Below are 22083 nucleotides of genomic sequence, written 5' to 3'. Positions count from 1 at the left end.
AGTGCACCAGTCCTTCCTGCAGCAAAGCACCCCCACAACATGATGCTGCCATCCCGTGCTTCACGGTTGGGATGGTGTTCTTCAGCTTGCAATCCTCCCCCTTTTTCCTCCAAACATAATGATGGTCATTGTGGCCAAACAGTTCTATTCTTGTTTCATCAGAGCAGAGGACATTTCTCCAAAAAGTACAATCTTTGTCCGCATGTGCAGTTGCAAACCATACTCTGGATTTTTTATGGTGGTTTTGGAGCAGTGGCTTTGTCCCTGCTGAGTGGCCTGTCAGGTTATATTGATATAGGACTCGTTTTACTGTGGATATAGATACTTTTGTACCTGTTTCCTCCAGCAGCTTCACAAGGTCCTTTGCTGTTGTCCTGGGATTGATTTGCACTTTTCACACGAAAGTACGTTCATCTCTAGGAGACAGAATGCGTCTCCTTCCTGAGCGGTATGACGGCTGTGTGGTCCCATGGTGTTTATACTTGCATATTATTGTTTGTACAGATGAACGTGGTACCTTCAGGCATTTGGAAATTGCTCTCAAGGATGAACCGGACTTGTGGACGTCTACAATTAGTTTTCTGAGGTCTTGGCTGATTTCATTTGAATTTCCCATGATGTCAAGCAAAGAGGCACTACATTTGAAGGTAGGTCTTGAAAAACATCCACTGGCACACTTCCAATTGACTCAAATTATGTCAATTAGCCTCTCAGAAGCTTCTAAAGCTATGACATAATTTTCTGGAATTTGGAATCTGGAATATCCTCGTACAACGTAAAACATCAAATAATGCATGCAGAGCAGAATTAGGCCAATACAGAATACCTGACCACTGTGACTGGCCCAACCTTAAGGAAAGCTTTGACTTTGTACAGATTCAGTGAGCATGGCCTTGCTATTAAGAAAGGTCGCTGTAGACAGACAAGAAAAGACAGGCTATGTGCACACTGCCCACAAAATGAGATGGAAACTGAGGTGTGCTTCCTAACCTCCTGCCAAATGTATGACCATATTAGAGAGACATATTTCCCTCAGATTACACAGACCTGCAAAGAATTTGAAAACAAATCAAATTTTGATAAACTCCCATATCTATTGGCATGAAATACCAGTGTGCCGTCACAGCAGCAAGATTTGTGACCTGTTGCCACAAGAAAAGGGAAACCAGTTGAAGAACAAACACCATTGTAAGTACAGCCCATATTTGTTTATTTTCCCTTTTGTACTTTAGCTATTTGCACATTGTTACAACACTGTATATAGACATATGACATTTGAAATGTCTCTATTTTGGAACTTGTGTCAGTTTAATATTTAATGTTCACTTTTTGTTTATTTCATTTTATGACACAAAAACAGAGCAAGGGAGAGTAAGAACATACATCATGGACCACTACTGCATGCTGTCTGTGTACAAACACAGGGGCAACATTAACAAACTGTCTGGGCCTCCCATGAGCAAATGAAACCTTCCTATGAATACTGTACTGTGTAATGAACTGTGTGCCGTTTCAGCAGAGTTCGCTGTGATCTGCTGCCTTACAGCACCGGCTTGAGCTCTGCGATTATTCCTGTTCACTATTTAGGAGCGTAAAAATAGCAAATCACTGTGTATATCCCTCATGGAAGTGATTATGTTTCTGTTTCAGCCAGGCCCAGAGGATAAGGAACTGTCATGTGTACAATCTTCCTTAGCCAAAACCTCAGCCTAAATAAAACAAGACTGTGGTACAAGTAGCTTATAGAAATATCTTGTCGCTTATCTACATGTGGTTCATTTAATCACATTTCTAAGAACTGTAACTATCATTCATGCTTAAATGACAATAATACTTTTAGTCACAGATTTACAGTTAAATGAAACAATTGATGTAAACAATTACTTTTGAGACCCTAAATGCGCTCAATGTCGGAAATCAAAAACTGGGAAAGTAAATCTTATGATAATTTTAAGAATTAATTTTGACATCAAGGGCATGTCTAGACAATCAGGCATTCCCGATAAGAGTAATTATGTCATTTCTGAATGATAATGTGTAGATTAATCAAACATTTAATTAATTCAATTGATATAGAACAGTGGAAAATTCCAAATCTGCAAATATGACTATCAAGACATCATTCGGTGTAGATCTGTATTTACAGATGAATTGTGGGGGTGGTAGTGTTTCCTGGTCAGATTGCATGGTAAGGAAACATTTCTGACCCTATTTTCATTCTATATTATCCTATTTTTTACATCAGCTATTTTTTTGTATATTTGAGTTGCTAAATATGGGGTAGCCATGCAGCTAGTGGAAAATATGAGATATTTCATAATATTTCACAATGGACAAATATTTCATCAGTAAACAGAGTAAAGAGGAGGAATCATGTGATTCCTTAATTGATATCTTTCTCCAGCTGGACATCCTGAATATGTGTGCTGAAATCCTGAGGCAGATGAGAGAGTTTGTCTAAAGTGGAATCATATGGAGAGCAGAGCTGTGGGATGGAGGGATGGAGGGATGGAGGGAAAACTCAGCAAAGCCTTGGCTCCACTGCCAGGTGTCAATCAGGGATTAGATATACATCTCTGAAATGGACTACACTCCAATCACATCACATCTGGCCAGCTGATCTCTTTTGTGGATAGGAGGATTAACAGAATGAAAAGAGCAGTGGAACCAGAGCCCTATATGCATTACATGGGTCTGAGTGGTACAGTGGCTGCAGTGGTCTGGTTTCTCCATCTACTACAGCTGCTTATGACAGGTCTTTGTCAGGCATATTACAGGCCTATGACCCTTCATACTGCTTTCTCCATGGTGACAGCAATCCTCTATCCATGAGAGAGCAGAACGGGGTTAGTGCAGCGCAGACAGGGCCAGATTCTCCCATATACTCCTCTGCTTACCCTGCTGTTGCATCAGTCAAAGCAATACAGTGTGTATTGTGTGTAAGTGTGTGTGTGGTGCTTTACAACATGCTCTCAGTACAGATTTACCAGCATAGGCAGCCTTGATTCCGACCCCGGTTAAGCGTACTTAAATGGAACGGTATTCCCTTCTTATGAACTTTTCACCTTATGCGTATTAAGACCTTGAATAGCATGGTATTCACACACTATTCGTTCGGGTGGAGATCAAAAACATTACGGTGTGGCGGAGGTGTGTCTACATAGATATAAGCCTTATTCTGACCTTGACTTAATTCCTCCTTATTCCACAACCTTAACGAGCTAGGAAACCATGAAAAGGTCGCGCAAACCTGCTGGGTCCAAGTGGAAAAGGCATCTACTACAGCATTCTCCAAGCACTGTATTTATAAATGGATAATATCTATTGATAAGAGCTAGGTAAATGAGTCATTCATTTGGAGAAGGGGATTGTAAATACACATAGCAATTGTTTTAGATAATTGTCCCTTATGTTCCCTGGATATGAATGTGGAACCAGCCATATGGAAGCAACATGAAAATCATATCAACACGACATGCATTGTGGCCCCTTTTCCACAGTGAAATATGCTATAAATAGCTGTGCCATTATTCAGAATTTTCATTGTGGGCCCTCAGAATTTGATATATGTACTTTAGAATGTTTTAATTGTAGCCTATGCCTAAGCTTTTATTAGTTTTATTGTACAATGTGTATCATGTTAAAAAATTAGCCAATATTGGGAGCCACCGTCAGTAATATCCTCATACATTTCTAACTATCATTTTACGGTTTGTTTTCTTCGATTTGTAGCTCACATTTTGCGTCATTCCATTCCGTTCTGTTTACCTTCCTTTCATCTGTCACCTCCATGTAAGTTGTTTGTGAGGGTCACTAGCATTAGCGGATCATATTAGACTAACGTTGTGGAGTACCAGCTCGTGAGAAGTGCGTAGGAAAAGTGTGCGTAAGAAAGGTGTTATTTTGGAATCGGACCTATATAGCATACCAGCACATGATCCGAATCTATAGGAGAGGAGAAAGTACCGGGAGAGGAGGAGAGGAGTTCTGCTCCTCTCTCTCTCTCTCTCTCTCCCTCTCTCTCTCTCTCTCTCTCTCTCTCTCTCTCTCTCTCCCTCCCTCTCTCTCTCTCTCTCTCTCCCTCTCTCCCTCTCTCTCTCTCCCTCTCTCCCTCTCTCTCTCTCTCTCTCTCTCTCTCTCTCCCTCCCTCTCTCTCTCTCTCTCTCTCTCTCTCTCTCCCTCTCTCTCTCTCTCTCTCTCTCTCCCTCTCTCCCTCTCTCCCTCTCTCTCTCTCTCTCTCTCTCTCTCTCTCTCTCCCTCTCTCTCCCTCTCTCTCTCTCTCTCTCTCTCTCTCTCTCTCTCTCTCTCTCTCTCTCTCATCCAGAATGAATACATTCTTCAACCTCCGTCATCAGGGAGATGCAGCACATCATCCAACATGGAATATCAGCTCACTATCTGGATCACAAACATTAAACCAAAACATACAGTATTTCAGATGTATGCAAAAGCATGTCTCTTTTGCCACGAACAGCCTTGTCTTGCCATTACCAGCCAGTGAATTGAGTTGCTTGTCATGGCGATAAAGCTTCTTGAATTGAAAATGTTTTTAGATTGATCAGAAAATGTTTGGATAAAAACCTTTTATTACATTAGAAAACATAATAATTTAAATGAGTAGATACCAATTAAACAGTGGCAGAATGCACAGCACACACTGGACACAGAAGGCCAGAGCAAAGAGAGACATCCAGAGGTGGAGACCTACAGTACAGTCCCAACCCAACCCAACAGTATCAGTACCAGTCATCAGTAGGCTACTAAAGTCAGTTCTGGGTCACAGACAGACAGACAGAGAGAGAGAGGCTGGCTAATGCTTCAATCCTGTTGTAGTGTGAAACTGGGTTTTACAGCAAAAAGCCCCACAACACACTGGACGTGAGGGGTAACAAGGGTTACAGTTATAAATCAGTAACCCAATTCTCACATTTTCCCCATTCCCATCCATATTTCGATTGCAGCCGTCCGATATTCCTGGATCCCTCCCAGCCTAGTGGGAGTCAGCTGTTGACAAATTAGTTACACAACTGCTTCAGGGAGAGAGAGAGAACAGAGAAAGAGAGGGAACAGAGAAATAGCCATCACACACAACTCCAGTCAATGAGAGGTTCTGTTGGCTGGGGTCTGGTCACTAGGTTACCATAGAGAATGTCTGCTCTGTGACCTCCTTGGCTGACATCCGTGGATCTAGTTATACCGCATCGAGTGGAGATCTGTGTGGATCCCACTACCTCCGTGTCAGCAAATCCTTCTCAAAGATATAACCTCGGAAAGATCCATCAGTGTCTGTATTGTGTTTGAGTATCATCACCATGTACTGTGGATGTCTATGGATACACAACATACACACACCGTTCAAACACAGTCTGTGGATTTGACACGCCTTCTATTCATGTGTCCACCAGGCTTTGTGGCTGGTCAGGAAGTGTGTATGTTCCTGTACCACACGTGGTCTGTCAGGCCATGTGTGTGTCTTGGGTCATGTGATGTGTTTGTGTCCCTGTGTCACATGGAGGCGAGGCTCTGGAAGCCACAGAAGTTCCAGCGTTTCTCCAGCGTGGCTCCCACTCCACTCAGCTCCTGTCTGAAGACACTGGGCAGACGACCCATCAGAGACTCCAACTCCCCCGCTGACACCTGGACGGGAGAGGGACGGAGACAGGTGACATCACCTAACGGGTCTTTCCTATTTGTGTAACAATTAGATAAGATTCATATGCCCATTTCAGTTTTCCCCCCAGCTTTTTCCCTTTCTCTATTTTAGTGACTATTTCATGTCAATAAACTGACCGTAGTGTCCAGTCTCTGGATGTAGGACCACAGATAGTCGATGTTGGCTCCAAACGGATGGACATGGAGGAAGGTAGATATGATGCCTGCAGAGAAACAGAGAGCGATTGAGAGATAGAGAGAGAAACAGAGACACAGAGATAGAGAAAAACAGAGAGACATTGAGAGAGATGAGATATGGAGAGAGATAGAGAAGCAGAGACATTGAGAGAGATGAGATAGAGAAGATAGAGAAACAGAGACATTGAGAGAGATGAGAGATAGAGAAGAGAGAGAAGCAGAGACATTGAGAGAGATGAGAGATAGAGAGAGATAGAGAAGAGAGAGAAACGGAGACATTGAGAGAGATGAGAGATGGAGAGAGATAGAGAAGAGAGAGAAACAGAGACATTGAGAGAGATGAGAGAGAGAGGAGAGAGAAGCAGAGACATTGAGAGAGATGAGAGATAGAGAAGAGAGAGAAGCAGAGACATTGAGAGAGATGAGAGATAGATAGATAAGAGAGAGAGACAGGAGAGGGAAGAGAAAGAACATGCTGTTCAACTTCAGCTCTCCAGCAGAGCTGCAATCTGCATTTTGCCGACGTGCCATGCAATGAATGCATTCCGCGCCGCCATAAAAAACGCTGGTCCGAGTAGAAACAGCACTTGAGTTGATTACTTGTGAGAGGTCCTGCAGAGGTAACACAGCGACTCAGGGGGAGAGAATATAGTGCGGTCCCCTGGGAAGCCTGAGCCAATATTTATTCCCCTGATTTATATGACGGAACATTGCCCATTACAGACAGGACTAATTTACTCCCCTCAGCCACCACCATTCAGATGGAACCACCACACTGCATGAGGGGGGAATGGATGGTGTGTTTGTGTGTGGGGGGTCTTAGTGAGTGCATGTGTGTGTGCGTTCACGTCTATACGTGTTGTGGACGTGTTGTTGTGTATGTCCATGCATGCGGATGTGTATCTGTATGTGTTTGTGTGTGTGTAAAGGTGTGTATCCCTTACAGAAAAATGAAAAGCCCAGAAGCAGTGTTGGCTGCAGTCAAAGGAGGCTGGTGGGAGGAGCAATAGGAGGACAGGCTCATTGTAATGGCTGGAATAGAATAAATGCAACGGTATCAAACACATCAAACATATGGTAGTCACATGATTGACTCCGTTCCATGTATTATATTCCAGCCATTACAATGAGCCTGTCCTCCTATAGCTCCTCCCACCAGCCCTCACTGGCTGCGGCAGGCTGGGAAGCAGACAGGGTGGCTGGCTGGCTGGCTGGCAGGGAGATAGAGAGCTCTGCCTCTCCTCTCCTTCATGTTGGCTTTCTGTGGGCCGCGTTAAAAGAGATAAATGTGCATCTGCCTACTCCTCTTTGCTCTCCTCTGCTCCCCTTTCGTCTGCTCTCCTCTCTTCTCCTCTTCTCTCCCCTTCTCTGCTCTGCTCCAACCGACACCAAGCTGTTTTTACCTCCCTACAGCACCAAATGGAGCTCTGCTTTCCAGCTGCTATTCTGAGAATTGGCACAGAACTATTTTGTGCTTGTGCCTACAGGAGATTCAGACAGTGAACAGAAACAAAAGGAAAGCAGGCTAATAAAATGACTCCGGTCAGAATCAGAATAGAAGCTGCTTCCTTTTTGTGATGAAACTACATTTCTGGGAGCTGAAATGGAGGGGAGGTAGAGGGGGAGGAAAGAGGGAGAGGAAGAGGGGGAGGATAGAGTGAGACAGAGAGAAGAGCCATGGGAGAATTAGGCAATTTGTGTTCTACAGTCAGTCTCTCCTCTCGCCTGAAACCGGTTTGTCTTTTCTTCTGTTCTGGCTGACGGCATCCTCGTCTATCTCAGTGTCCCCGGCGCCCTGTGATGGAGTGTGTTTCTGTGTGTGAACACAACCATAGCCGGGTGCAGCTGGGAGAGATCATGTGTGTGTCTGTGTGTGTGCCTGCATACGTGCGTTTTGCATGTGCCTACGTTCAGAGTTGACGTGTGTATGGCCAGGGCCAGCAGAGTACTGCTTGGCAACCAGACCCATAGTACCTCTCACCTGAGCCCCCCTCCACCCAGTCCTTGGGTTCTTCATCCAAGAACACAACAGACCTACCTAGTCTCAGAGCAAAACATATGATATTTTACAAAATCCGTGCCACTACAAGACCAAAAGTATGCTGATCGAACATTTCATTCCAAAATCATGGCCATTAATACTGAGTTGGCCCCCCCATTCCAGCTATAATGGCCTCCACTCTTCTGGGGAGGCTTTCTACTAGATGTTGGAACATTGCTGCAGGGACTTGCTTCCATTCAGCCACAAGAGCATTAGTGAGGTCATGCACCTAGGTTGGGCAATTAGGCCTGGTTTGCAGTCGGTGTTCCAATTCATCCCAAAAGTGACTGGCTCTGTGCAGGCCAGTCAAGTTCTTCCACACCAATCTCGACAAACCATTGCTGTATGGACCTCACTTTGTGCACGGGGCTTTGTCATGCTGAAACAGGAAAGGGCCTTCCTCAAACTGCCACAAAGTTGGAAGCACAGAATCATCTAGAATGTCATTGTATGCTATAGCGTTAAGATTTCCCTTAACTGGAAGTAAGGGTCCGAGCCCAAACCATGAGAAACAGCCCCAGACAATTATTACTCCTCCACCAAACTTTACAGTGGGCACTATATATTGGGGCAGGTAGCATTCTCCTTGCATCCGCCAAATCCAGATTCATCCGTCGGAGTGCTGGGTGAAGGGTCCAATGGCAGCGAGCCTCACATCATTCTGGCCGACGCTTGGTAAATTTGGGCTTGTGTGCGGATGCTCGGCTATGGAAACCTATTTCATGAAGCTCCTGACGAACAGTTCTTGTACTGATTTTGCCTCCAGAGGCAGTTTGGAACTCGGTAGTGAGTGTTGCAACTGAGGACAGATTACTTTTACGTGCTATGCACTTCAGCGTTTCCGTTCTGTGAGGCCTTGTGTGGCCTACCACTTCGCGGCTGAGCCGTTGTTGCTCCTAGATGTTTCTACTTCACAATACCATTACTTATAGCTGGCCGGGGCAGCTCTAGGAGGGCAGAAACCTGACAAACTGACTTGTTGGAAAGGTGCCATCCTATGACGGTGCCACATTGAAAGTCACTGACCTCCTCAGTAATGCCATTCTACTTCCAATGTTTGTCTATGGAGATTGACTTTGTGCTCGAATCCACTAATTTGAAGGGTTGTCCACATACTTTTGTTAGGTTAGGAGTTAAGGTTAGGGTTAAGGTTAGGGTTAGGAGTTAAGTTAAAGGGTTAAGGTTAGGGGAAGGGTTAGCTAACATGCTAAATAGTTGCAAAGTAGCTAAAAAGTTGTAAGCAGTTCTAATTTGCTAAAATTGTCCAGAATGAGATTTGAATGCGCACCCTTTGGATTGCTAGACGTTCACATTATACGTCCGACCAACGACCCTCCATTTGTATTTGCCTTAATTAACCTTTTTTTTTACTAGCAAGTCAGTTAAGAATGAATTCTTATTTACAATGATGGCCTACACTGCCCTATGGGACTCCCAATCACGGCTGGTTGTGAAACAGCCTGGATTCGAACCAGGGGGTCTGTGTGAGATGCAGTGCCTTAGACTGCTGTGCCACCAGGGAGGCCCCTGACTTTTTTTATTTTTTATTTCACCTTTATTTAACCAGGTAGGCTAGTTGAGAACAAGTTCTAATTTGCAACTGCGACCTGGCCAAGATAAAGCTTAGCAGTGTGAGCAGACAACACAGAGTTACACATGGAGTAAACAATTAACAAGTCAATAACACAGTACAAAAAAGGCGAGTCTATATACATTGTATGCAAAAGGCATGAGGAGGTAGGCGAATAATTACAATTTTGCAGATTAGCACTGGAGTGATAAATGATCAGATGGTCATGTACAGGTAGAGATACTGGTGTGCAAAAGAGCAGAAAAGTAAATAAATAAAAACAGTGTGGGGATGAGGTAGGTGAAAATGGGTGGGTTATTTACCAATAGACTATGTACAGCTGCAGCGATCGGTTAGCTGCTCAGAAAGCACATGTTTGAAGTTGGTGAGGGAGATAAAAGTCTCCAACTTCAGGGATTTTTGCAATTCGTTCCAGTCACAGGCAGCAGAGTACTGGAACGAAAGGCGGCCAAATGAGGTGTTGGCTTTAGGGATGATCAGTGAGATACACCTGCTGGAGCGCGTGCTACGGATGGGTGTTGCCATCGTGACCAGTGAACTGAGATAAGGCGGAGCTTTACCTAGCATGGACTTGTAGATGACCTGGAGCCAGTGGGTCTGGCGACGAATATGTAGCGAGGGCCAGCCGACTAGAGCATACAAGTCGCAGTGGTGGGTGGTATAAGGTGCTTTAGTGACAAAACGGATGGCACTGTGATAAACTGCATCCAGTTTGCTGAGTAGAGTGTTGGAGGCAATTTTGTAGATGACATCGCCGAAGTCGAGGATCGGTAGGATAGTCAGTTTTACTAGGGTAAGTTTGGCGGCGTGAGTGAAGGAGGCTTTGTTGCGGAATAGAAAGCCGACTCTTGATTTGATTTTCGATTGGAGATGTTTGATATGAGTTTGGAAGGAGAGTTTACAGTCTAGCCAGACACCTAAGTACTTATAGGTGTCCACATATTCAAGGTCGGAACCATCCAGGGTGGTGATGCTCGTCGGGCATGCGGGTGCAGGCAGCGATCGGTTGAAAAGCATGCATTTGGTTTTACTAGCGTTTAAGAGCAGATGGAGGCCACGGAAGGAGTGTTGTATGGCATTGAAGCTCGTTTGGAGGTTAGATAGCACAGTGTCCAAGGACGGGCCGGAAGTATATAGAATGGTGTCGTCTGCGTAGAGGTGGATCAGGGAATCGCCCGCAGCAAGAGCAACATCATTGATATATACAGAGAAAAGAGTTGGCCCGAGAATTGAACCCTGTGGCACCCCCATAGAGACTGCCAGAGGACCGGACAGCATGCCCTCTGATTTGACACACTGAACTCTGTCTGCAAAGTAATTGGTGAACCAGGCAAGGCAGTCATCCGAAAAACCGAGGCTACTGAGTCTGCCGATAAGAATATGGTGATTGACAGAGTCGAAAGCCTTGGCAAGGTCGATGAAGACGGCTGCACAGTACTGTCTTTTATCGATGGCGGTTATGATGTCGTTTAGTACCTTGAGTGTGGCTGAGGTGCACCCGTGACCGGCTCGGAAACCAGATTGCACAGCGGAGAAGGTACGGTGGGATTCGAGATGGTCAGTGACCTGTTTGTTGACTTGGCTTTCGAAGACCTTAGATAGGCAGGGCAGGATAGATATAGGTCTGTAACAGTTTGGGTCCAGGGTGTCTCCCCTTTGAAGAGGGGGATGACTGCGGCAGCTTTCAATCCTTGGGGATCTCAGACGATATGAGAGAGAGTTGAACAGGCTGGTAATAGGGGTTGCGACAGTGGCGGCGGATAGTTTCAGAAATAGAGGGTCCAGATTGTCAAGCCCAGCTGATTTGTACGGGTCCAGGTTTTGCAGCTCTTTCAGAACATCTGCTATCTGGATTTGGGTAAAGGAGAACCTGGAAGGGCTTGGGCGAGAAGCTGCGGTGGGGGCGGAGCTGTTGGCCGATGTTGGAGTAGCCAGGCGGAAGGCATGGCCAGCCGTTGAGAAATGCGTGTTGAAGTTTTCGATAATCATGGATTTATCGGTGGTAACCGTGTTACCTAGCCTCAGTGCAGTGGGCAGCTGGGAGGAGGTGCTCTTGTTCTCCATGGACTTCACAGTGTCCCAGAACCTTTTGGAGTTGGAGCTACAGGATGCAAACTTCTGCCTGAAGAAACTGGCCTTAGCTTTCCTGACTGACTGCGTGTATTGGTTCCTGACTTCCCTGAACAGTTGCATATCGCGGGGACTATTCGATGCTAATGCAGTCCGCCACAGGATGTTTTTGTGCTGGTCGAGGGCAGTCAGGTCTGGAGTGAACCAAGGGCTGTATCTGTTCTTGGTTCTGCATTTTTTGAACGGAGCATGCTTATCTAAAATGGTGAGGAATTTACTTTTAAAGAATGACCAGGCATCCTCAACTGACGGGATGAGGTCAATGTCCTTCCAGGATACCCGGGCCAGGTCGATTAGGAAGGCCTGCTCACAAAAGTGTTTTAGGGAGCGTTTGACAGTGATGAGGGGTGGTCGTTTGACTGCGGCTCCGTAGCGGATACAGGCAATGAGGCAGTGATCGCTGAGATCCTGGTTGAAGACAGCGGAGGTGTATCTGGAGGGCCAGTTGGTCAGGATGACGTCTATGAGGGTGCCCTTGTTTACAGAGTTAGGGTTGTACCTGGTGGGTTCCTTGATGATTTGTGTGAGATTGAGGGCATCTAGCTTAGATTGTAGGACTGCCGGGGTGTTAAGCATATCCCAGTTTAGGTCACCTAAAAGAACAAATTCTGAAGCTAGATGGGGGGCGATCAATTCACAAATGGTGTCCAGGGCACAGCTGGGAGCTGAGGGGGGTCGGTAGCAGGCGGCAACAGTGAGAGACTTATTTCTGGAGAGAGTAATTTTCAAAATTAGTAGTTCGAACTGTTTGGGTATGGACCTGGAAAGTATGACATTACTTTGCAGGCTATCTCTGCAGTAGACTGCAACTCCTCCCCCTTTGGCAGTTCTATCTTGACGGAAGATGTTATAGTTGGGTATGGAAATCTCAGAATTTTTGGTGGCCTTCCTGAGCCAGGACTCAGACACGGCAAGGACATCAGGATTAGCAGTGTGTGCTAAAGCGGTGAGTAAAACAAACTTAGGGAGGAGGCTTCTGATGTTGACATGCATGAAACCAAGGCTTTTTCGATCACAGAAGTCAACAAATGAGGGTGCCTGGGGACATGCAGGGCCTGGGTTTACCTCCACATCACCCGCGGAACAGAGAAGGAGTAGTATGAGGGTGCGGCTAAAGGCTATCAAAACTGGTCACCTAGAGCATTGGGGACAGAGAATAAGAGGAGCAGATTTCTGGGCATGGTAGAATATATTCAGGGCATAATGCGCAGACAGGGGTATGGTGGGGTGCGGGTACAGCGGAGGTAAGCCCAGGCACTGGGTGATGATGAGAGAGGTTGTATCTCTGGACATGCTAGTTGTAATGGGTGAGGTCACCGCATGTGTGGGAGGTGGGACAAAGGAGGTATCAGGGGTATGAAGAGTGGAACTAGGCGCTCCATTGTGAACTAAAACAATGATAACTAACCTGAACAACAGTATACAAGGCATATTGACATTTGAGAGAGACATACAGCGAGGCATACAGTAATCACAGGTGTTGAATTGGGAAAGCTAGCTAAAACAGTAGGTGAGACAACAACAGCTAATTAGCTAGCACAACAACAGCAGGTAAAATGGCGTTGACTAGGCAACGGGGCCGACAGATAAAACATAAACAAGCAGAATGAAGGACCGTGATTAATGGACAGTCCAGCGTGCATCAACTATGTAGCCAAGTGATCAGTGTCCAGGGGGCAGGGAAGCTGGATTAGTGAGTGTTATCCAGGTTAAAAAAAAACTAACAATGACTAAATAGCTTGTAGCTAGTTAGCTAGTTAGCTTCTGGAGGTTCTTGAGTGTGTTCTAAAAATTAAAAATAATAGCGATTCCGTATCACATTGGGTGAGGCAGGTTTCCGGAAGGTATAAACAAATTAAAAATCGGAAAGAGATAAGAGAGTAAATATGGGTCCAGTGAGTGTTTGGGACGAGGCGATTCAGACGGTTAGCAGGCCTGTGCTAACAAGCTAACAGTTAGTAGGCCGGGGCTAAGCAAGGTAGCAGTTAGCAGGCCGAAATAGCAAGCAGGGAGATAGCAAGGGCTAGAGAATTAGCCTTTGGGGGACGTCACGATGGGGTGAGTCTGTTTATTCCTCTTCATGCGGTGACATCGATAGACCGGTCGTGAGTCCGGTAATTGTAGCCCAGGAGTATGCTACGGAGGTAGCACAGGTGCTCTGGCGGGGCTAGCTTCAGGCTAAGTGGGTGGAAGCGCTAGCCAGCAGTAATCGTCCGGGGTGTCATACCCCTGAGTGTCATACCAAATATAACATTGTCATACCTATTTGAGTGACTCGGATTCACGTAGGCCAATTTAATGTAACCTAACGTAAAGTAACATTTCATACTAAATGGAGTGGCACGGATTTGATTAAAATATTATATGTTTTGCTCTGAGACCAGGCTGGATAGACAGGCTTTCAAGACTGTTTCACCCCATTAACAGTTGGCTCCCCTCCAACATGTCGAACACCAACCATTAAAACACTCCCAGTCAGATTAATATTACAGGTGAAAATGTAGCAATCCAGATAATATTATGCACATGCTTTGTAGTATAAATCAAATGTATATGTACTGTACCCAGTAGCAGAGCCTCTCTCTCTGATGTGAGGGGTCCTCTCATGGCAGCTTCACTCCTCCTGTCTCTGCTGCGGTACAGAGTGGTGGCATAGCCGTTCACTACCTACAGACACACAAACAACCCAATGTTAGTCCTTATAGACACACAAACGCAATGTGAGCTGATGTGTGTGTACTCATCGGGGTAGTGTTATTTTTATGAGAGAGAGGAGAGTGGCTGGTGCTACCGATGCTCCTCCATTGGGATACCCCCCTTTCCTTCCCCTTCTCCTCTCCGCACCAGTGCATCTCCTTTCACAGGGCACAAGGGACATACACAGTAACACACTACAACCCCCTTCCCCTCCCCATATACCCCTAATGCATAGGCCTACCCCCCTGCTCTGAAGACGTCATCAGACGCTGACATCACCTCACACTGGCTGGCTGGGTCAATAAAATCACTCAAGAGATGTTGATTGCATGCGTGTGTGTACACAGGAGGCTGGAGAGGGGAGGACAGCTCATAGTAATGGCTGGAATGGTACCACACATATGAAAACCAAGTGTTTGATATGTTTGATACCATTCCATTCATTCTGTTCCAGCCATTACTATGAGCTGCCCTCCCCAATTAAGGTGCCACCAGCCTCCTGTGGTGTACAGTATTGTGTGTACAGTATAGTGGTGTATGTTGGGGCGAACTGACCTTCTCAGGTGTTTCTCCGTTGGTCCCATCCACTACCACTACATCCCCGTTAGTCAGCATCTGAAAACAAGACACACAGAGAACAAGACAGAGACCAACATCAAGTACTGACCCTTCATCCCTGGTAACCCTGGTAACAAACAGAGGCATAGAACATGGTCTTAGTAACAGAAGCAGGATCCAAGTAGCTGTTGTTTAAGGTAGCATCTTTAGACTATATGGAAACAATGTATCCTCCCTGGATGTGTCATTTCATTTGTTCATCTATCTATCTGTTTCATCCATCTGTCCACTGGTAGCTGAATACACTCTTTCTCCACAGGAGCTCTATTCCTATTGATGTTCCCATTATCTCAGTCCAATAACAATGAATAAGCAGTTACAGTTAGCAGAATCAGATAGAATCAGAAAGGTACACGTCCATCCACGGGTTGTATTATTCTCAGCAGTGGAGTGTGTTCGTGGATGCCAAAGGAAGCCAGCCTTCCACATACATTTGACCAATGATACAGGCTAATGATTATAACGTAGATTCTGATCTCACCATCAATTCAAACATTGTGCCACTGGCTTGAGACGATTGAAGTTCAATATGTAGCCTAGATGTAGTAGGTTCATGTTAACTAGCTAGCTCGCTAACTTAGCTGGTTCATTTTTGCCCATGTGAGGAAGTTAGGCTAGCAAGCAGTTTTTCCAGGTAGCCTAGTCTAGGACAACTAAAAGTGTGTACTGCTGAATTACAGTCAGATCGTTTTGCCAACATGAAAGAGAGGATGGCATTGGGGTTCATCTAGTCTACAAGTCAACATATTGTTTCTACTTGCACACACACACACACACACGCACACGCACACGCGCACGCACGCACACACACACACACACATGATGATATTTAAATGTTTACGTTGAAATGGTGATGGAATAGTGAAGGCAGTGCTCCTGTTGTCTGTGTGGTTCTAAATCAGTAGTTGTTTGGTAAACTGTCAGAACCATTCATTTGCTTGACCATGTTGTAGGCCAGTGGTTTTCAAAGTCGGGGTAAACATTTTTAGAAACAAAAAATGAAGAGAACCGATTATTATATGGGACAATATATACTGAACAAAAATGTAAATGCAACATGCAACAATTTATTTTTTTATACTAAGTTACAGTTCATATGAGGAAACCAGTCAATTGAAATAAATTCATTTGGTCCTAATCTCTGTATTTCACATGACTGGGAATACAGATATGCATCTGTTAGTCATAAAACCTGTCAGTATCTGGTGTGACCACCATTTGCTTCATGCAAGGCGACACATCTCCTTCACATAGAGTTGGTCAGGCTGTTGATTGTGGCCTGTTGAATGTTGTCCCACTCCTCTTCAATGGCTGTGCAAAGTTGCTGAATATTGGCGGGAACTGGAACACGCTGTCGTACACGTCAATCCAGAGCATCCCAAACAGGCTTAATGGGTGATATGTCGGGTGAGTATGCAGGCCATGGAAGAACTGGGACATTTTCAGCTTCCAGGAATTGTGTACAGATCCTTGCGAATTCCTGCATTATAATTCTGAAACATGAGGTGATGGCGGCAATGGGCCTCAGGATCTCATCAGGTTATCTCTGTGCATTCAAATTGCCATAGATATGCAATTGACTTCATTGTCCGTAGCGTATGCCTGCCCATACCACAACCCCACCGCCACCATGGGGCACTCTGTTCACAACATTGACATCAGCAAACTGCTCGCCCACACAACGCCAAACACGTGGTCTGAGTTGTGAGGCCGGTTGGACGTACTGCCAAATTCTCTATAAATTACGTTGGAGGAGGTTTATGGTAAAGAAATGAACATTCAATTATCTGGCAACAGCTCTGGTGGAAAAACTTGAGACATCTGTGGCATTGTGCTGTGTAACAAAACTGCAAATTGCAGAGTGGCCTTTAATTGTCCCCACAAAGTGCACCTGTGTAATGATTATGCTGTTTAATCAGCTTCTTGATTGGCCACACCTGTCAGGTGGATGGGTTATCTTGGCAAAAGAGAAATGCTCATTAACAAGGATGTAAACAAATTTGTGCACAAATTTGGAGAGAAATAAGCTTTTTGTGCATATGGAAAATGTTTGGGATCTTTTATTTCAGCTCATGAAACATAGGACCACCACTATATGTTGCGTTTATATTTTTGTTCAGTGTACAACGTTTTTGAGAAAGATTATTTGAAAAATACAATTTTATTGAGCAAATGTATTAATTTGTTTCTTTTCATTTTGATAACAGATGAAAATGAAATGAATGGAAGGTTATTCATTCTTGGGGGAAAAGGGGGGGGGGGGTGGAGCAGGGCTAGCCTTAGAAGAAAGGACAAACACACATGCCTGCTGCCTGTGCTCTCAGAACGTGTTGAGAGGAAGTTTGAGCCATTTGAGCCATTTCAGAGTCTGGCTGGCTTGGAGAGGAGTGGGTGGGGTGGAGAGTGAGAGGAGAGGGGGATGGGAGGACATGGAGGGAGGGGGATGAGGGACGTGTGTGTGTGCCCCCCTACTGAGGGAGAGCAACTTGTGCAGAAACAATGATAGAAAGAGACAGAGATAGATAAAGAGGAGGGAGATAAAGAGAATATTTGAAGAGACAGCTGTAGTAGCCTGCCAAAATAAATACTAGACTGCCACTACATCAAAACCATGTCCTTAACTCCCTCCTGCAGTCTGTATGTTTCACTATATTTAAGAAATAAGGCCCAAGGAGGTGTGGCATTTGGCCAATATACCACGGCTAAGGGCTGTTCTTACGCACGACACAAAGCGGAGTGCCTGGATACAGCCCTTAGCCGTGGTATATTGGCCATATATCACAACCCCCTGAGGTGCCTTACTGCTGTTATAAAACTGGTTACCAACGTAATTAGAGCAGTAAAAATACAGGTTTTGTCATAATCGTGGTATACGGTCTGATATACCACGGCTGTCAGCCAATCAGTATTCAGGGCTCAAACCACCCAGTTTCTAAATAAATTTCTATCCTTGTCAGTTACTCGGTATGTTAAAAACCCAATAGCCAACCCTAGAGAGCTCAGGAGCCTCTGTACTCATATACGATACAGTACAGTACAGATCAGTAATAGGGACACCCTGGTACTGTTATGTGTAAGGAGGTTCTTTTTGCTATTTATTTCTCTATATCTTCATAACCATCTTGACTCAGAACCCTACACTCCCATCTGGATCAGTGAGTGCGAGTTTCCACACTCGTGTGTGTGGGTGTGTGTCTCTGTGTGTGTTTACACATTTGTGTGCATGCATGTTCTCTCACCTTGTCTCTCAGGGCTAGGACCTCTCCCTCCAGGTATCTGTGTTCATCTCTAGCCTGCTCCAGCTCCACCTCCTTACTCCTCAGCTGATCCTGCAGACTCAGCAGTTGCTGGGAGGAGAGAGAGACACACAGAGAGACAGTTACACAATAGACCACAACACAGTTAGATAGGGAGACAGTTACACAATAGACCACGACACAGTTAGAAAGGGAGACAGTGCTGGGAGGACAACAACAACAGAGAGGGTGATGAACACAGAGGAGACACCAGTAAGCAGGAACAACAGCAGGCAGAGGTCTGACTGTGTTGTGGTCTGTCTGGGTCAGTTTGTAAAGGGAGAGAGTGTGAATGCGGTAGACAGGACAGTCAGAATAAATCAGAGTGATGTGTACTGTAGCTGCACTGTCCCTAATACTCTTTGTTTCTAGGTACCGGTGCTTTGGCCTTCAATGACCTTTTGCTAGCGAAAGCACAGGTACACATACCTGCAGCATGTGATGAGTGTTGGCACTGTATTCTATTGATGCTACTGTATATCAATTACTGTTGGTATCAGCACAATCCCAACAGTGGAATCACAGGTGGAATATGATCCAGGTGTAGATGGTGTGATAATGTACCTGATGCATGTTGTGCATGCTCTGCTGTAGCAGGTGTGTGTGTGTGTTGAGGGAGTGTTCGGGGTCGTCGGGGTGGCAGGCCTTGCCCTGCTCCTTCCTCAGCAGCTCCACCTCATTCCTGTAGGCATCCAGCTGCCAGCGCAGAGAGTCATTCTCCTCCTTCAGAGAGGCCCCAGACTGGCCACACACACCTTTAGAGGAGGAGGCGAGAGAAGGTTAGACACAAGACACACACCTGGAGAGGAGGGGGGGAAGGGTTAGACACAAGACACACACATATGTATGCTCGCACACGCACGCACACACATACACACACAAACTGCAGTGAGTCAACTCTCTACCCAACCTGTGAGGTTCTGAGTCACTGTAAGTGGAGGTTTATATTGTTCTCTCTCCTCCTCCATACATGTAATGTATTCAGGACACATCAAAGGGAGCTGTTCAGAGCGGCTCAGTAAAGCACTGCTGTCCTTTCAACAGACTCCTTCAGCAGGCATTAGAATAGGCTGCAGTTATGGAGCAGAGCAGTAATAGATTGTGAAGTGTTCTAAATTTGAGCAGCTCGGTCACTGTATCACCACAGCCCATCTAGAACATCCCATCATATCCCAGCTGCTAGATTGTTCTTCCTGCCATTTGACTGGCAGTATCTAGGGTTCTGGGGCTGTGTGACAGGTTATGAACATCTACCACCAATATATACTGTAGCAGTCTGTTGATTTATGAGCTACACTGGTCTGCCATCATTAAATGGTACCAGTGCCTAGGGGCTAGCAGCTAGGAGACAAGCGCTAGGGCCTAGAACCTAGGAGTACATTTGGGATTGGGCCTGTGTTTGACCTACCGTTGTCCTCCCTACGTATCTTCTTACAGGGGCTCTCATCCGAGTCATCATCAGACATCTCCATCTCCTCCTCCCGGCGAATCCCCATGATCTCCTCACTGTTGGCATTCCGCAGCTCCTGTCACATCACAACACAAGGACACACACAACGCAAGGACACCTGTGTCTCAGTACTTTACACCCAACCAGATGCCTGTCTAAAAATGGTTTCAACCAGACTGCCCTTTTAAGGATGGTTACTAACTTTATATATTGTACCTGTGGACATGTATGTGGTGGAAGAGGAGAGAATGAACTACGGTCAAATGAGTCATTCCACCTCAAAAAGCAAAAGAACGAGGATTTCGACACCCACCATCTCGCCCAAAGCTCCGAAGCATGGCTTGCTGAAATGACATGGAATGACTCAGTTTTGTTTTCCTTCTGCAATGGTTAAGGTTAGGATTTAGAGGGTAATGTAAACCGATCCTAGATCTGTGCCCATGGGCAGTTTGAATGCTTCCTTTTTTTCACACGCTAAAGACAGAGGAGCATAGAAATCATCTCATTCTCCCAGCTGCTCTGATAACTAGTACTGCCTCAGCTGTGAGGCTGTCTAATACCACCACTGTGAAATCTCTCCTCAAATAAAGTAAATAGGCTTAGCAATGACTCAACTAGGGGACAGAGGGATAGAGTTATGAGAGGAAAAGGAAGAGAGAAAGGGAGCGAGGGTTGGAGGGAGAGTTTTGTTATGTGTGACTGTGAGCAGAGAAAACCTCAGCTGTAGTACTGAACCAGCCAGATCCTTTTACTTAGAAACTACAGTACGGCATGAAGACGGAGAAATCCAGTGGTGTTTAGAGACTTATCTGATCTCCTGATTTCTGCCAACTCCTTTATCAGCTCATAATAAAACTGGAATTTCATATTACTGTCATGTTGATACTGACATCAGTAGCTAATTCATTCACAGCCATTTGTCATAGTTAATCCATGACGGTTCAGACTGCAGAGTTCCCTTTACTTTAACTACTTGAACACTTACCAAGCATACTACTGAACCGTAACAAAGGATTTAACATAATGACTCACTCCATAATGTTTACTGTTAGTGTCTCTTCTTCCACATTAATGCCTTACCTCTGGTTGCTTTGAGAATAGACATGACATGATTCTCACTGACTTGACTTAGAGACATGTACAGTATGACCACAGAGGGTTTACAGTATGAAGGGTCATATGAAGTTAAAGAGATTCTCCAGTGCTTTTGTATACATTTTAGCCAGTAGTTCTGAAGGTCGCGCTCACAAGACAAAAGTGGTCCCCTGAAATTGCAGAGATGTGCACCACGTCATTGCTCTCTCTCACTTTGCTGTGTGTGCATCTTGATCGCTGTCAATTAAATGGCAAGGAGCTGAAGCTCATTGGCTAGAACTCAAATTGCTAAAGGGCTAACCCAGGTGGGGGGAAATGTAGGGAAAATGGCGCAGCACAGCATCCAGAAAAACAGTTGCTTTCAAACTAGGGATTCCATGCCTAATGGAGGTAATTCTAATGATAGATTATGAGTGTATGACCAATACATCAACACATCCAGCCTAAAGCGGGAGGTTTAAAAAATACTTAGTTGTCTCCAAAGTTCCTGGAGCATGTCTTTAACATCTGCCTGGATAATGCTGTCCCTCACAGATAGACACTCTCAAATACCTGGTAATTACTTTTAATTCACTTCAATAAATCGGCATGGTCTCCAAATGGCCAAATCAAGACTAAGGTGGTGTAAAATAATCAAGGATTCAGATCTAGGTTTGTGTAATGTTTCTACAACCAAATATATCCCCATTCCATGAGATCAATAGGATGTTTTTTGTTTAGTTCTAATGAAAGTGATAACTAACATAATATGTTTCCCTCCTGTAGAGAATGTTCCAGCATGCTGACTTGTTCTAATTCCAATGAATTATTGATCTGTCTTAACCCTGGAAGCCTCTGTTGCCATAGCACCCACTCATACTTTCTAGGAGGCCTCAGATCTTTAGTTACTGTCATCTGCGCGCGTGTGTGTGTTTCATCAATGTGAGAAAAAAGTATACGAATAGTATTGTAGGAGAGAACACACCGCATCCGTAGATCAGAACAACATGGCTGTCTGTCTATCTGTCTGTGTATCTGTGAGGGCACAGCAGTCTGCAACAACGGCAACATGAAACACAGTAGGACTCAATCCTTCTAGAACGTCTGTCTGTCAATCTCTCCTGTCCTGAGGGGTCCAAACATGACAAGGAAGAAGGGGGGTAAGGAGAGAGTACCAACCTCACACTGCTTTCTCCAAATGTCTATGTTCTTGCGCTGCGCTTTAGTGAAATGGTCCCATGCCTTCTGCCTGGAGGCAGCGGTGAACACAGCCGTGATCTGCTCGACTTGGGGTGAACAGGAGAGTCAAGACAAGACTTTATGTAGCACTACTGTA

General features: G+C 45.2%; 1 protein-coding gene across 2 annotated transcripts in view; it reads right to left on the bottom strand.

Annotated features, from left to right (window-relative positions):
• Positions 1-4566: 4566 nt before the first annotated feature.
• Positions 4567-22083, bottom strand: part of LOC135547498 (ecto-NOX disulfide-thiol exchanger 1-like) — a 95464-nt gene continuing 77947 nt past the window's right edge. For both annotated transcript variants that reach the window (XM_064976568.1, XM_064976569.1), the window contains exons 8-15: positions 21927-22033; positions 19632-19749; positions 18788-18978; positions 18167-18274; positions 14865-14924; positions 14177-14279; positions 5791-5876; positions 4567-5637 (exon numbers count right to left, since the gene is read on the bottom strand). In XM_064976568.1, the coding sequence (XP_064832640.1) occupies positions 5506-5637; positions 5791-5876; positions 14177-14279; positions 14865-14924; positions 18167-18274; positions 18788-18978; positions 19632-19749; positions 21927-22033 (905 nt within the window). In that variant the 3' untranslated portion in view covers positions 4567-5505. The remainder of the gene's footprint in view (positions 5638-5790; positions 5877-14176; positions 14280-14864; positions 14925-18166; positions 18275-18787; positions 18979-19631; positions 19750-21926; positions 22034-22083) is intronic.

This window comes from Oncorhynchus masou, chromosome 10 (assembly GCF_036934945.1).
Source record: "Oncorhynchus masou masou isolate Uvic2021 chromosome 10, UVic_Omas_1.1, whole genome shotgun sequence".
NCBI lineage: Eukaryota > Metazoa > Chordata > Actinopteri > Salmoniformes > Salmonidae > Oncorhynchus > Oncorhynchus masou.
This window is presented reverse-complemented; position numbering and strand designations above follow the sequence as displayed.